Source organism: Fopius arisanus, unplaced genomic scaffold, assembly GCF_000806365.1.
Source record: "Fopius arisanus strain USDA-PBARC FA_bdor unplaced genomic scaffold, ASM80636v1 scaffold00160, whole genome shotgun sequence".
NCBI lineage: Eukaryota > Metazoa > Arthropoda > Insecta > Hymenoptera > Braconidae > Fopius > Fopius arisanus.
The window spans coordinates 62,534-74,828 of record NW_011887899.1 but is presented as its reverse complement, the minus strand read 5'-3'; the positions used below and the strand labels follow the sequence as shown (position 1 = coordinate 74,828).

Genomic DNA, 12,295 nt, shown 5'->3' with positions numbered 1-12,295 from the left:
TTTAACCATGACAATTCCCTAGAATCAAGGTTGGTTCAAGCTAGCAATTCCAAGGCTTGGAATGACCTAGATATGATATATTGAATCAAGCTTGGTTCAAGCTAGGAATTCCAAAGCTTGGTATCCTAAGCTGATCCAAGCTTGGACCCATCGTCCAAGCTTGGATTTCCCCACCTGGGTAATTTTCAACTCATCATTATTTTTGAAACCACCAGCTGTACGCTCTTTTGTTTCATACATGTTAATCGTCTTAAACACCGTGGAACATCGTGACATTCTTGAACCTTGACCAACTTTGAACCCCTTGAGCCCTTGAAACTTCCTGATAACATTGAATGTCCTGCTGCATGCCGAGTTATATTCCGGATGAGCCTCCAAAATTTGTAGGGACAAATAACGATGGCATGCAACTAGCAGGAGATAAAAAAATAAGTTGAACATTGGACATGTTGCAATATATTTAATTAATGAAAATGCTTTTAATGATACATAGAAAATCTTCAATCTAGCTTAGGTCTCTGTTCGCCTTCACGGTCAATTAAAAACTAAAGGTTCCTTCAGTCTCGCGGGGACCTACGCTAACCCTACTCCGAAAATGTCAATATTTTTGGGAGAGGCAGTTCCAAATTTTGTGCGCTCAATTCTCAGTCAGGCACAAATTTGGGGTTTCCTCACAGGTGCGCACCAAACCCACGACCTAAGAGAAAACCGAGATAAACCTTGGATGGTTGGGCAATTTCCCTGTTCCTACACATGAGGCGAGTCAGACCCACCACTACTGCCCACTATACCAAAGCACGTGTCTTTATCTCCTGCATACATATCTGAAACCTCTGATACCTTCATCGGAGTCCATGCGGTAAAAAAACCTCTCTATCCTCCCTACACCGGACCTCATGAGGTATCGAACAGGATTTACGACAGTCTTAGTTGTCAAGGTCAACGAAGTTGATAAAGCCATCTTATTGATAGACTGAAGCTTGCGTTTATCGCGAAAACAGCAACAATGACAACAACAGCAGCGTTGACACCACCAGACACTTCAACCTAGTCTACTGAGCGTACCTGAAGAACATCATTCGCTTAGTATGGATCCGCTACTAAGGACCTACACCAAGGTAGTTGAAGAAAGTTTCGTTCTCTCCTTTTCCGGGTCAGATCACTTGGGGAAGAGTGGATGTGGCGGTTCCACCCACATCAGTTCTCAGACTTACTGAGTGAAACGAGTTCCTGGAACGGACTAGAGTCGCCGACGAGCACCGCAATCATTATTATATGCTATCGTATCCTGGCTTCTCACTTCGTTTATGCAGCTACCACAGCTATAGCAAACTTACCTTTTGTGTTTCCATACTGTGTTTTAGTATCTGCGTTAACTGACTAAATATGAGAATTTACGACTAACTCACGTCTAAATCCTTTTTATATAATATCAGAACATCTCTATAAGCCAATGCAGCTAGAGACACAAATCAGAAAAAGAAGAATGCTACTATGGTATGGTATTATGCTAAAAAACTGTGTATTCAATGTGTACCTTTTTGTTACTGGTATATAAGAAATTGTCCAATAATGAAATTTGGTGATGAGTTGTCGAGTAACATTACGAAACTGTGATGATACGAGCTATTACCAAAAATCAATGGACACGAATTAGGTCTTATTTATTACGTGTTTTATACCTACTCGCATATGGATTTCACTTACGAATTTTGCTGTTCGGCTATTAAAATGACAAGAAATTAAAATTGTGATAATAATTTAATCTCTGTTTAATATTTTTTAGCTGATCCTGCTCATGGCCTTAGCTAAAGGCCAGTCCACAGTCTCCATCGGCTCTCAACCAATCACCCAGCATACCGAGACTGCAATCGAAATCGCAAAAATAATGTTAAAAGATCGAGGTCTAGAGTTCAGGCTGAGGAATTATAACAAAGCAGATCCTACAGAATTTGTCATTGAATGTAAAGGCTGTGGTCTCACCAATGATTCCTAAATAAATTGAATGCATTGATGGAATTCCATTCATTCTCATAACTCAATTTATTTACATTGGTCAGGATAATTAAAAGTTGGAAGTGATCAGTCACATGGTGGACAATGGAAAACTAGTTGGCTATTCTAACTTTGGTCGGAATAATGGAGCAACCGTTCGCAGGAATTCTCTCTCAAACTGCTCAGAGGAAAATCTGTTAACTGACGCTCTCGCAGCATTTTTTATCGTGTTCTTTTCTTCTGAATTCATATGAATTATCATTGCAATAATTCTAGCATATTCCTCTGCGTCGAATGCAAGGAAACCAGTCTGACTTCCTCGCTGTGTCTCGACGATGTCAGCCCGGGGCCCACCAGAATCATTGGCTATCGTGATCAATCCGGCAGCCATGCACTCCACGACACTTATACCAAAGTGCTCGTTCCACATAGTGTGTAAGCCAATCGTTCCCAACTGGAATTCTCTCACCAATTCGTTGTATGGAATGTTTAGTTTGAATTCAACATTTTCGTCGATTGCTAAATGTTTTGATAAGTCCTGCATGTCTTTCACTCGGATTCTGTCATCATCGTTTCTGCATGAACCTATGAGAACCAGACGTACCTGAAAAAATAATTTCGTCAATTAATAGTGTCCCAAACTTTCATTTTGTACATTTTATTGATTACTCTACAATTGTCAATGGTTTTAGGTTTTTGAACAAATTACCAATCTAGTAATATTTGGAGGTATAAGGCCCAGATGGAAGTTGTTTGCGCAAGGGGCATTCCATGCTAACTCTAACCCTCGGATTGTGATAGCGATTTTTAATAAAGTTTAGCTAATTGAAAAACCACTCTCAATTTGTTTTTTGATTTTTAACAGGGATAGTGTTTTTTTGTTCAATTTGAAAGCTAGAAAAAATGACATGCTTTTAAAATTTTTAAAAATCCCTAAAAGTTTGAAAAATGGGAGTATTTCTTTAAAATTCATTACAACGTGGTATTACTGATGGGAGATTTACTAGGGCAACTTTCATATTGTTGAAGGAATTAAATTTTTTCAAAATTTTGATCATATATTTCTAGAGCAACTTTATTCGAATCTAATGGGAATTTCAGTCTTTCAGCATTTTGTGATGATTTAAATCAATTTCGAGCTGAAACGCACTGCCAGATAAGAAAGAAAATCTCAAACAAAAAAATGAGAAAAACTTCATAAATTATGTGCCATATTTTTATGTTATTCTCATTATCTACAGAGCTATTTCAAGACCTATGTAGAGGAAAGTTGTGGAGATGGTCGTTTCGACGTAGTAGTGAACGACTGTTGGCATATATTATGTTAGGGTAAGTAAATGTAGCCTAAACAGTCCGACTATACGGTTTTTAGATGGTGTCTGTACGATTTTAGCAAAAACGAGAGAAAAAAACCAAAATCACACATACCCATACAGTATGTGTGATTTTCGCTTTTTTTTTCTCGTTTTTGCTTCACAAGGGATTGATGGAATATCATGAATTTTTGCAATGAAGATAGACTTTTAAAAGCTCTATCTATTGACACTGATTGGTTTTGAAATTTCCCTGACGATACAGAAGAATCCGTAATTTTTCACTAAAATTGTTTTTTTAATTTTTTTTACATTTTTTACGAAGAATCAATTGAATCTCTTGAATTTTCCTGCTAATACAGACTCTCATGCACTTCATTCATTGACAACAATTGGAACTGCAATCGGCACAAAGAACTATTCGGATTTTTTCGAAAATTGATTTTCAACGATGACACAAATAGTTATGATCAGAGGAATTAATGATCGCTTAAAAAATTGATATTAATAGTCACTCTATCGTATCAGAATATGGGCAAAAACGCATATTGTGTATGAGATTTTTTTTTTCATCTTCTTTCTGATTAACGGAAAATATTATGAGCAATATCAATGAAATGACTGCTCAATTTTTCTTCCTTCAAGTCAAAAAATGATGGAACTACCACTATTATTATCCAATTTTCAGAAAATCCATTCGGAGGCTTGTTGCTAATTTCTTAGCAACAACAGCTATACACAGTTCTTTATAATGGCATTCCCCACTTGTTTTTCATTATCTTTTAATGTCCCTCAAGTGCTTCCGCCAACACAGATTTGGTCCCAAACTTCAATGTATTTTAGGCAAAAAAGCTAAAATTTAAATAAAAGATCACGTTCGGTAGATGGTCCATCCGGGCCTTAAGTCATCGCAAAATCATGACACGACAACTTGCACTGGATTCGAATAAGGCGGCTCTGGAAGTATATGACAGGAATTTCGAAGAAGTCCATTCCCTCCAATAATACCATCTTGTGATAAATTAAAAAAAAAAACTCTTTTCTTCAGAATGTTCGGATTTTTCTCAGATTTTAAGAGCATTAGGTTGTTTTTTAGGTTTCCGCTTCAATAAAAAATAACTAATCATGGGGAAAATCGAAAAAACAATTGAGAGTGGTTTTTTCAGTTAGCTTCACCTTATAAAAATTGCAATTAAAGTCTGAGAGATCGAGGTAATGGGCTGGTTGAATTCGCATGGAATGCCCGTATGGATACAGAATGTTTCTAAATAACTAATAGAGCGCTCGTCCAGTGGTGGATTGAGATCCCGTGATTATGGAAAAAATCTAAAAAAAACTTTATTAGATTTGAATATGGAGGAGAAAAGGTGACAATAACGCGTCATATGGTGAGAAGACACTGGGAACGTGAAGATTATTGGAAACGTCATTAGATGAGAGGTGGTGAGTCATGGTAATGAGTGTTGTAACACTTGAATTGATACTTCAACCAACACGTCGGATCTATGCTTGTATCGATGCTAGAATTGGTACTTCCATTAATACTTGAATCAATACAGGAATGAATATTTGAAGTTATACTTGCAACGATGCTTGAAGTTATATTCGAATTCATATTTGACATGATACTTGAATTAATCCTCCAATCAATACTTGAATTGATCGAGGGGCTGCTCACTTCGGGGATCAGTGAACAATTCGGTTGGAAATCATTCAAGAAATTATCGGGAATCAAGAAAAATTACTGAAAATCAAGTGATTTCTAGTTTTGATGGTGATTTGCAATAATCGTTTGAAATAATTAGAAATTACAAAGCAATCCAAAGGGATTTCGGAAGTCAAGGAAGTTATGGATGAGTTAGGGACCACAAACGTTAATTCGCAGTTTCAGCTCTACTATCCCACGGTCGTTGAACAAGGACGGGTTGGAAATATCAGTCTTCGAATCTTAAAATATAATAAGCACGTTCCCTCCTGTTCCAACGTGGGCCAGTAGTACGACCTAAGACATTTTGGAGCGTTTGATTTATCCGTGGTATCTGGTAAAATCGTTTCGAACCTTATGACTCTCTCATTCAAATGTAATTTGACTCTCATACTCTCTGATCTCGTCCGTATAATCCTGACAGGCATTGCTTTCTAACGCCGGTTCACATCAGAATTTCAATCATATAACCCATGTAAACCTTTTATTTTACACATTTTATTAATGTAAAATCATTAGAAGTCATGATTTCTAATTCTGATTAAGAAATCACAGAAATCATTCGAAAAATGACAGCAAATCAATGAATTTCGGGAGTCACTGAACCATGAAAATGAGGAGTGACCAGCCCTTCGGAATTGATACTTTAAATCGATACTTGGAATGATGCAGGTATCAGTTCAAGTAGCGTATGAAGTATTACTTCATTCAATGCCTGAAGTAATACATTTGGAACGATAGTTAAATTGATACTTGAATCGACTCTTAAACGTCCCCTTCCTGTTATCTGGCGTGCTGTTGTCACCTTTTCTCTCCCCTACTTTATGTATCCTATTCCGGAAAAATACATGAGTCCCATTGGACAACATTAAATATTAATAGTTTAAGGCCCGGGTGGACTATCTATCGAATGCCATCTTTTGTTCAAATTTTATCTTTTTAGCCTAAAATACATTAAAACTTGGGATCAAATTTGTGTTGCGGGAGCTACTCGAATGGTTATAAAAAATAATGAAAAAAAAGAGGAAAAATCAATGATGGGAGCTAAAGAGTGATATTGTTTAAAAGGGATCTACCAAGTTTACAAAAAAATAATAGAAATTACGCAGCTTACCATTGCTCTTCAGAAGATTGAGTGACAGCTAGATGCAATAGTCAGCTACGTATTTTTTATTATTTTTTAGCAAACTTGGTAAATCCCTTTTAAATAATATCGATCTTTAGCGCCCTTCAATCATTTTTCCTCTTTTTTTTTCATTATTTTTTTCTGTCCATTCAAGTGCTTCCCGCGACACAAAATTGGTCCCAAATTTTAATGTATTTTAGGTTAAAAAGATAAAATTTAAACAAAAGTCGACGTTCGATAGATAGTTCACCTGGGCCTCAAAAAATGTTGGCAAATACATTTTTTGCATGTTTCTCATATTCAGGAACTTCAATCTACCACTCGACACGAGGTTTATTAGTCCTTCAGAAACAACCTGTAAGTAGCAAACGGCCGACGTATAATTGTAGTAATAAATTCTATTTAAAAACACACAACGCATGTAATACATAAAACATATTAGAAAAACGTCGCTGCAGGACATTTTCCACTGTAATTTGTAACTTTTTCATCACACTTTTGTATAAAATAGTGTTACAATAGGGCTGATCAATATAAATTACAGACTTCGTACTTTCAATTACGGGTTCCGCGATTTACATTTTCTGAAAAGAGTTTTTTTTTCATATTTTTCAGTAAATTGCACGCAGTGTGTGCGTTTTAACTACATAGAGAGAAATATTTAGTAAAAATTACAGAACTTTCAGTTCATTTACCGATTACGGAGTTGATTCGAAAAATTTAAGTGACGGTATCGTTATTTCTCACCGATAATTCAGATAAAAATTACGGAACACCGCGGAAAAATTCCGTGACTTTAGATAAAAATTATGTGACAGTTCCGTAAAATTTCCGACAACCACATTTCGCTCCAGAATTACGGAAAATACACGTAATTTTTATTGAATATTTCTCTCCGTGTATAGTTGTACTTAATCTTATCGGCCAGCCATTTTTGGCAATGTATATGTTGATCAAAAAGTCTCACCCGAACCTTAAAGTTTTCATTTTGATTCATCGTTTTTAAGCAATAGGATTGAACAATGAAAAGTATTGATAGAATCAATTCAGATGATATTGAGTGGAAAAAAAAAATTTCAGCTTCATATAGACCGTTAAGGAACGTATAACTTCCGCGGATGGTGATTTAACTTTGAAATTTAAAATTTAAAAATTGTAAATTTATCATTTGGTACTGGCAATGCAAGAAATTGTAATAGAAAAAATGGAATATTTTGTCATAAATTTCAAAACCCAGCATTTCAATTAACGCTATGGAATTAAGAAATTTGAGAAACACTAAAGAAGCATTCTATGTCTGAAAATTCTGAAAATGTTCTATACTTTTCTATGGGTTAGATCGACTCTCTGTGAATTTTTCCAGCTTTTTTGCAGCTTCGGTGCCAAACGTGAATATTTGCGGATATATTTTGTAATAATTGATGTCCGCGATAAGTTGCCAGTAAACAACAAAAGCAAAAGCCATATTACGTTTTAGTTTTTTATTGGTCTTTTTAAATGAATTCGTTGTTTGAAAAATATTGACTTCAAAAGCTGGAATAAGGTTACAAATTTGATGTTCACGTATTTCGACGATTTTTCCCCTTAAAACTATTTGAGCTTTAACTATATATATTAAATTTAAATTTTTCTGACGAATATGAAAGTGGATCGGTAGTAAACTTCGAAGAAAATAAATCATGACGGATTTTTTTTCAGTACAAAAATCGTCAGTTGATTCTAGACATTTGCTGACCCGAGAAGAATTTCAATTCTCCGTACTGCTTCTCACGCGGTCTTCCCAAACTCGAAAACTTGAAAATCATTACGGAAAAATACTATTGGGTTTGTTGGGATTGAGTTTTTTACTCATGTGGAGTGGGCATTCGAGCCGCAGGCGAGAAATATACTATTTTTTGGTTCAATGCTATTCGGAAAACAAAATCATAATTAAATTATAAATGAAAATGTCTAACATTGTCAACTTTTTGAACAATCGGTTAATCACCTCGCCGTAGTCGTATATTCTATGCTTAACCAATTTTCTGTAAATTCAGATAAAATTCTTAGTTAAAAAATCGTCAACTACCCCAGTCACTTGATACATTCAATCAAGTATATTCTTAGTATTTTTTCCCACATGAAACAATTTTGCAATTATCGAATTGTTACCGAAACCGAAATTGATAGAGATAAAATGGAAGAACCACGATTTCCGGTGATGACAGTTCTTTTTTTTTGGCACCACAAATTCACTGAATTTCACTGAAAAAAAAAAATGGGGCCCACGTCGGAAAGAGTGGGATTCTTTATTGTTTGACAATGTAATCTCATAGAATGTGAGATACAAAAAATGTACAGCTGTAATGATTGAGTAACCGATAAAAAACCGAAATTTTGAAGAAAAAAAAATCTAAATCTGAAAAATTAAAAAAATCGTAGCGGGTCCTGATATCCTCAGAAAATGTAAAAAAAAATTGAATTGTCATTTAATGATATGTATAATATGGAAAAAAAATGACGATACAATCGCAGGGGGCAAGATCTTGAACCTCGTCGAGTTTACTCAGCATACCCCATACGGAACTTATTTTTGTTCGTCAGCAACTTATAAAAAATATATCAACCATTAGGAAATAGCACCGCAGACATCTAACTCCGGCATTGAAGCTGAGTAAAAATCCGAAAATTATCATTAACATTGTATATTCTGCAATTCTAATTTTTTTTAATATTGCGTTTTAAAGGCGTGTTTAAAAAATGGGTAAAGAAGCTGTGAAATCTTCTCAACAATTCAACAATTGAAGAATTCCTTGACGGAATGGAAATAAGCCGTCTACTGCTGGTAGGCTGTAGAAAACATGTGATTGTAATTTTACGTATAATTTGTATTGTCAACCTTTTAGTTATACCAACGAGACCGCGCTGTAATTATAAAAATTTTGATCGAAAATATAAAAATTAAATGAGTTTTGAATTCCAATTTGCCGCCTAAGACGACTAAACCAATGAGGAATAAGCGTGGCAGAGTTTCGAGATATCGATAGTCTCCATGTCTGTCCTTTCGCTCGATGTGGTAGATATAGAAATGAAAAGTTTGAAAATGCATGTCAAGTCAGGTCTATTAACAACCTGGTAATATTCAAGAATTGTTTGTCAAACAATTTTCAATCATAATTTCAAAATTACTTCAAAAAATCTATGAATGGTACGAAATCTTTTTTTTATAAAGACAATTAAAAGCAACCAATAACCAATCAAAAGCATAACAACAAAAAAAACAATAATTGAAAAAATATTTCCATTAGAGAAATAGAAAATTTTTCTATTTCACTTTTTTCACCATCATCCGCGCCGTCAATTTTGATAAAAAACTTTTCATACCGTATGACATAAATTACTATTACGGCCTGGCTTATTTTGCATATTAGTTTGCAGTAACCGGCCAATTAACCGGCATCTAATCGGCCAGTTCCTCCACGCTGAAGTGTAAAATTATCAATCAGAGTCTAATACCAATTTAATACAATTCTAACATAAAATAGTGTAAGATTTAAAAAATAGATGAAAGAAGAAAAAGATCAAATATCCTACTTTATTCCAGTCTTCCTCTTTAATGATCGATCTGAGCTCGTACATAATTCTCAGCATCAGTGGATGATTCTTTTCAGGTCTGAACTGTGCCACTGATACAATCCTAGTTATATTTCCCTTTTCCTCATCTGATAAAAGAGATAAATTAGCCAAACGTTCAATGGCACAAGGTGGATAAACTCGGTGGGTTTTGAGCGGACAATTCCAAATGGAGTTTATGTGATCCTCAGTCCACGAGGAGTTGACCATCACAATGTCCGCGCATCTACCCATCCACCCATAAATTGCAGCGAAGAACTTATAATACACGATCTTGGCGGCTGACAGGAAAGGATTGCGAGCAATTATGCGATGATTATTGTGTGAAACGACTCTTCGGTAGATGTGACGTAACATGTCGGTAGAGACTGTCGGGTAATGAGTGTAAGAGCCAACTCGACAACCACCGAGGTACTTGAAGAGTGGATATGTGAAAGCGTAGCCCATCGTGTCAATATAAATATCTAGAAAGAGTTTTTAAACGTTTGGATAAAGTAAAGTTTTAATTCAATGTAAATATTATTATAATCGTTCTAATCTGCGGAAAATACAGAACATTTAGATAACAATTGTCACCACAATTAAAAAATTCATGGACAGAGATAATTGGTAATGTTTGGTAGGCAAAAATTTGAGCAACACCAAGTTTTTAGCACCGCGCAGAAAGAAATTTGACTTTTTCGATGAAGTTTTTTACTCGCGTGGAATTGGCATTCGAGCCAAAGGTGAACCACGTTCGTTAAAAATCTCATCACAAGAACTCGGATAGTCCTTTTTCATAGTGATTTTCTAAGTTTCGAGTTTGGGAAGTCCACAGTATGCTTTCCCACATGAGGAATCGTGGAGAACCGTACGAAATAGTATATTTCTATGGTGTTGGGATGCGGTTTTTCTTCGCATGAAGTTGGCGTTCAAGCCGAAGGCGAGAACTGGTTAACTACACGAGTAGAAAACCCCACCCCAAAAGCTCAGAAATATACTACAGCTACGCCGAACATTGGAGAACACAATCGTCCAATACATGTTGGCCATCTTCGGCTGCTCGGCTCAGATGTCAAACTAACACGTGGCGAAGGATCATTTGTTCTGCAAGGCTAGCCCTGAAAACAACAAAATACTTACCTGGCTGGAGTGCTTTTAGTGCCTCGAATCCAAGATACATCGAACCCAGACTCTGCATCAACAAGGTGAACCTCGGATAAATCTCACTCTCAACCCATTTCCTCTTGTACAAGTAAATAAATTCAATCGGTCGTAATTCAATTTCAAAAGTTCTCTGAACTTTGTTCAACATCTGCTCTGGATCAGTATCGAGCTCCCCGGTATAAACCGCAATATGAACATTAGAGTATTGTTTTTGAAGGGCATCAATCGCACTCCAGAGTACTCTTTCACCTCCACCTCCTGCATTACAATATGGGTGGAATATTCCAATTGTCGTATTTTTTTTCGCGCTCGCCTGTTTTTTCTTCGCGAATAGGTTCCTCCAGTATATTGTCCAGATCGGAACAGTGATTAAGAGCGTTAGTACGGTGACGAACGAAAGCAAGAAAATGGTTCTGGCTAATCCGAAAATTGTGTCTCTGGAATGGCAAAAAAAGGATCAGTAATTTGTCGCCACAAAATACAAAAAAATTATTAAACGATATTTGTGCGATTAAATTTCCTCGCTGAGACGAACTATGGAAATAAAATCTAACAATTTCGTAAGAAATTCAGAGAGAACTTGCTGCAATTTTATTGAAAATTTAATCAAAAAATCTACTTGTTCTTTGTTATTGATAATTATGCGAATTTCTTAATATATATGGGATTAATAAATGTTTGTAAATTTTTGTTTTACGCGTCGTCTTGCTGTTCATTGCATCTTACTGTATGTCCATCAAAAGTAGACAATGGAAATAAAATTGATAACAATCAGATGAAATATAACAGATAATTAAGAATTCCAAATAACCATAACGAATAGTTTTACCCAACGAAAATTAAGAAGCAAGAAATTCCTATACTTCTATCGCGGTTTTTTATTAATGAGTAATTAATTGTCCTCACATTATGCAAAATAGAATTGACATGACGTTTTCACTTCGCAATGACCTTATAAAACATACGGATGATGAAAAATTAACAATGCCACTTGTCAAAGTAAATTCGTAATCGTCGGAGAATATCAGCCAAAGGCAGTGCACTAAATTAGAAACTTAGAGGTTGGATCTTTTGGGCAATTCGTTAATCTCTGCTTTCTTACTATGCAGTGCACTTTCATAGATTTGCGATAGAGGGCCACCGCTCTTCCTTCAGCAAGATTATGGTGACTGGTAGTTGGCACCACATAATTGAACATTCATTAGTTTTTTTATTTAGATCAATAGTAGGACCTTTGTACATCATTGTAATATAATTAAAAAATTTTGTAGACCCTTCATTATTTTTTAATTAATTAAACAAAATAATGATCGGAAGTTAGCACCCCACCCCACTAATTTTTATTTGTAGACCGAAATAATATTAACCAATGGAAAGCAAATCGTTTGTAGATGATAA

The 12,295-nt window shown here is 35.5% G+C and overlaps 2 protein-coding genes across 2 annotated transcripts in view; one reads left to right on the top strand and one right to left on the bottom strand.

The window, feature by feature from the left end:
• Positions 1–2,024, top strand: part of Rtca (RNA 3'-terminal phosphate cyclase) — a 42,914-nt gene extending 40,890 nt beyond the window's left edge. Inside the window, exon 7 of the mRNA XM_011314384.1 lies at positions 1,787–2,024. Within this exon, the coding sequence (XP_011312686.1) occupies positions 1,787–1,996 (210 nt within the window). The 3' untranslated portion in view covers positions 1,997–2,024. The remainder of the gene's footprint in view (positions 1–1,786) is intronic.
• On the bottom strand, positions 2,020–12,007 carry Alg11 (ALG11 alpha-1,2-mannosyltransferase). The gene is made up of 4 exons (XM_011314385.1): positions 11,804–12,007; positions 10,874–11,334; positions 9,713–10,215; positions 2,020–2,599 (listed from the first exon to the last, which is right to left on the bottom strand). The coding sequence occupies exons 1-4, from the start codon at positions 11,824–11,826 to the stop codon at positions 2,117–2,119; spliced, it is 1,470 nt and encodes a 489-aa protein (XP_011312687.1). The 5' UTR covers positions 11,827–12,007; the 3' UTR covers positions 2,020–2,116.
• Between the last annotated feature and the right edge of the window lie 288 nt (positions 12,008–12,295).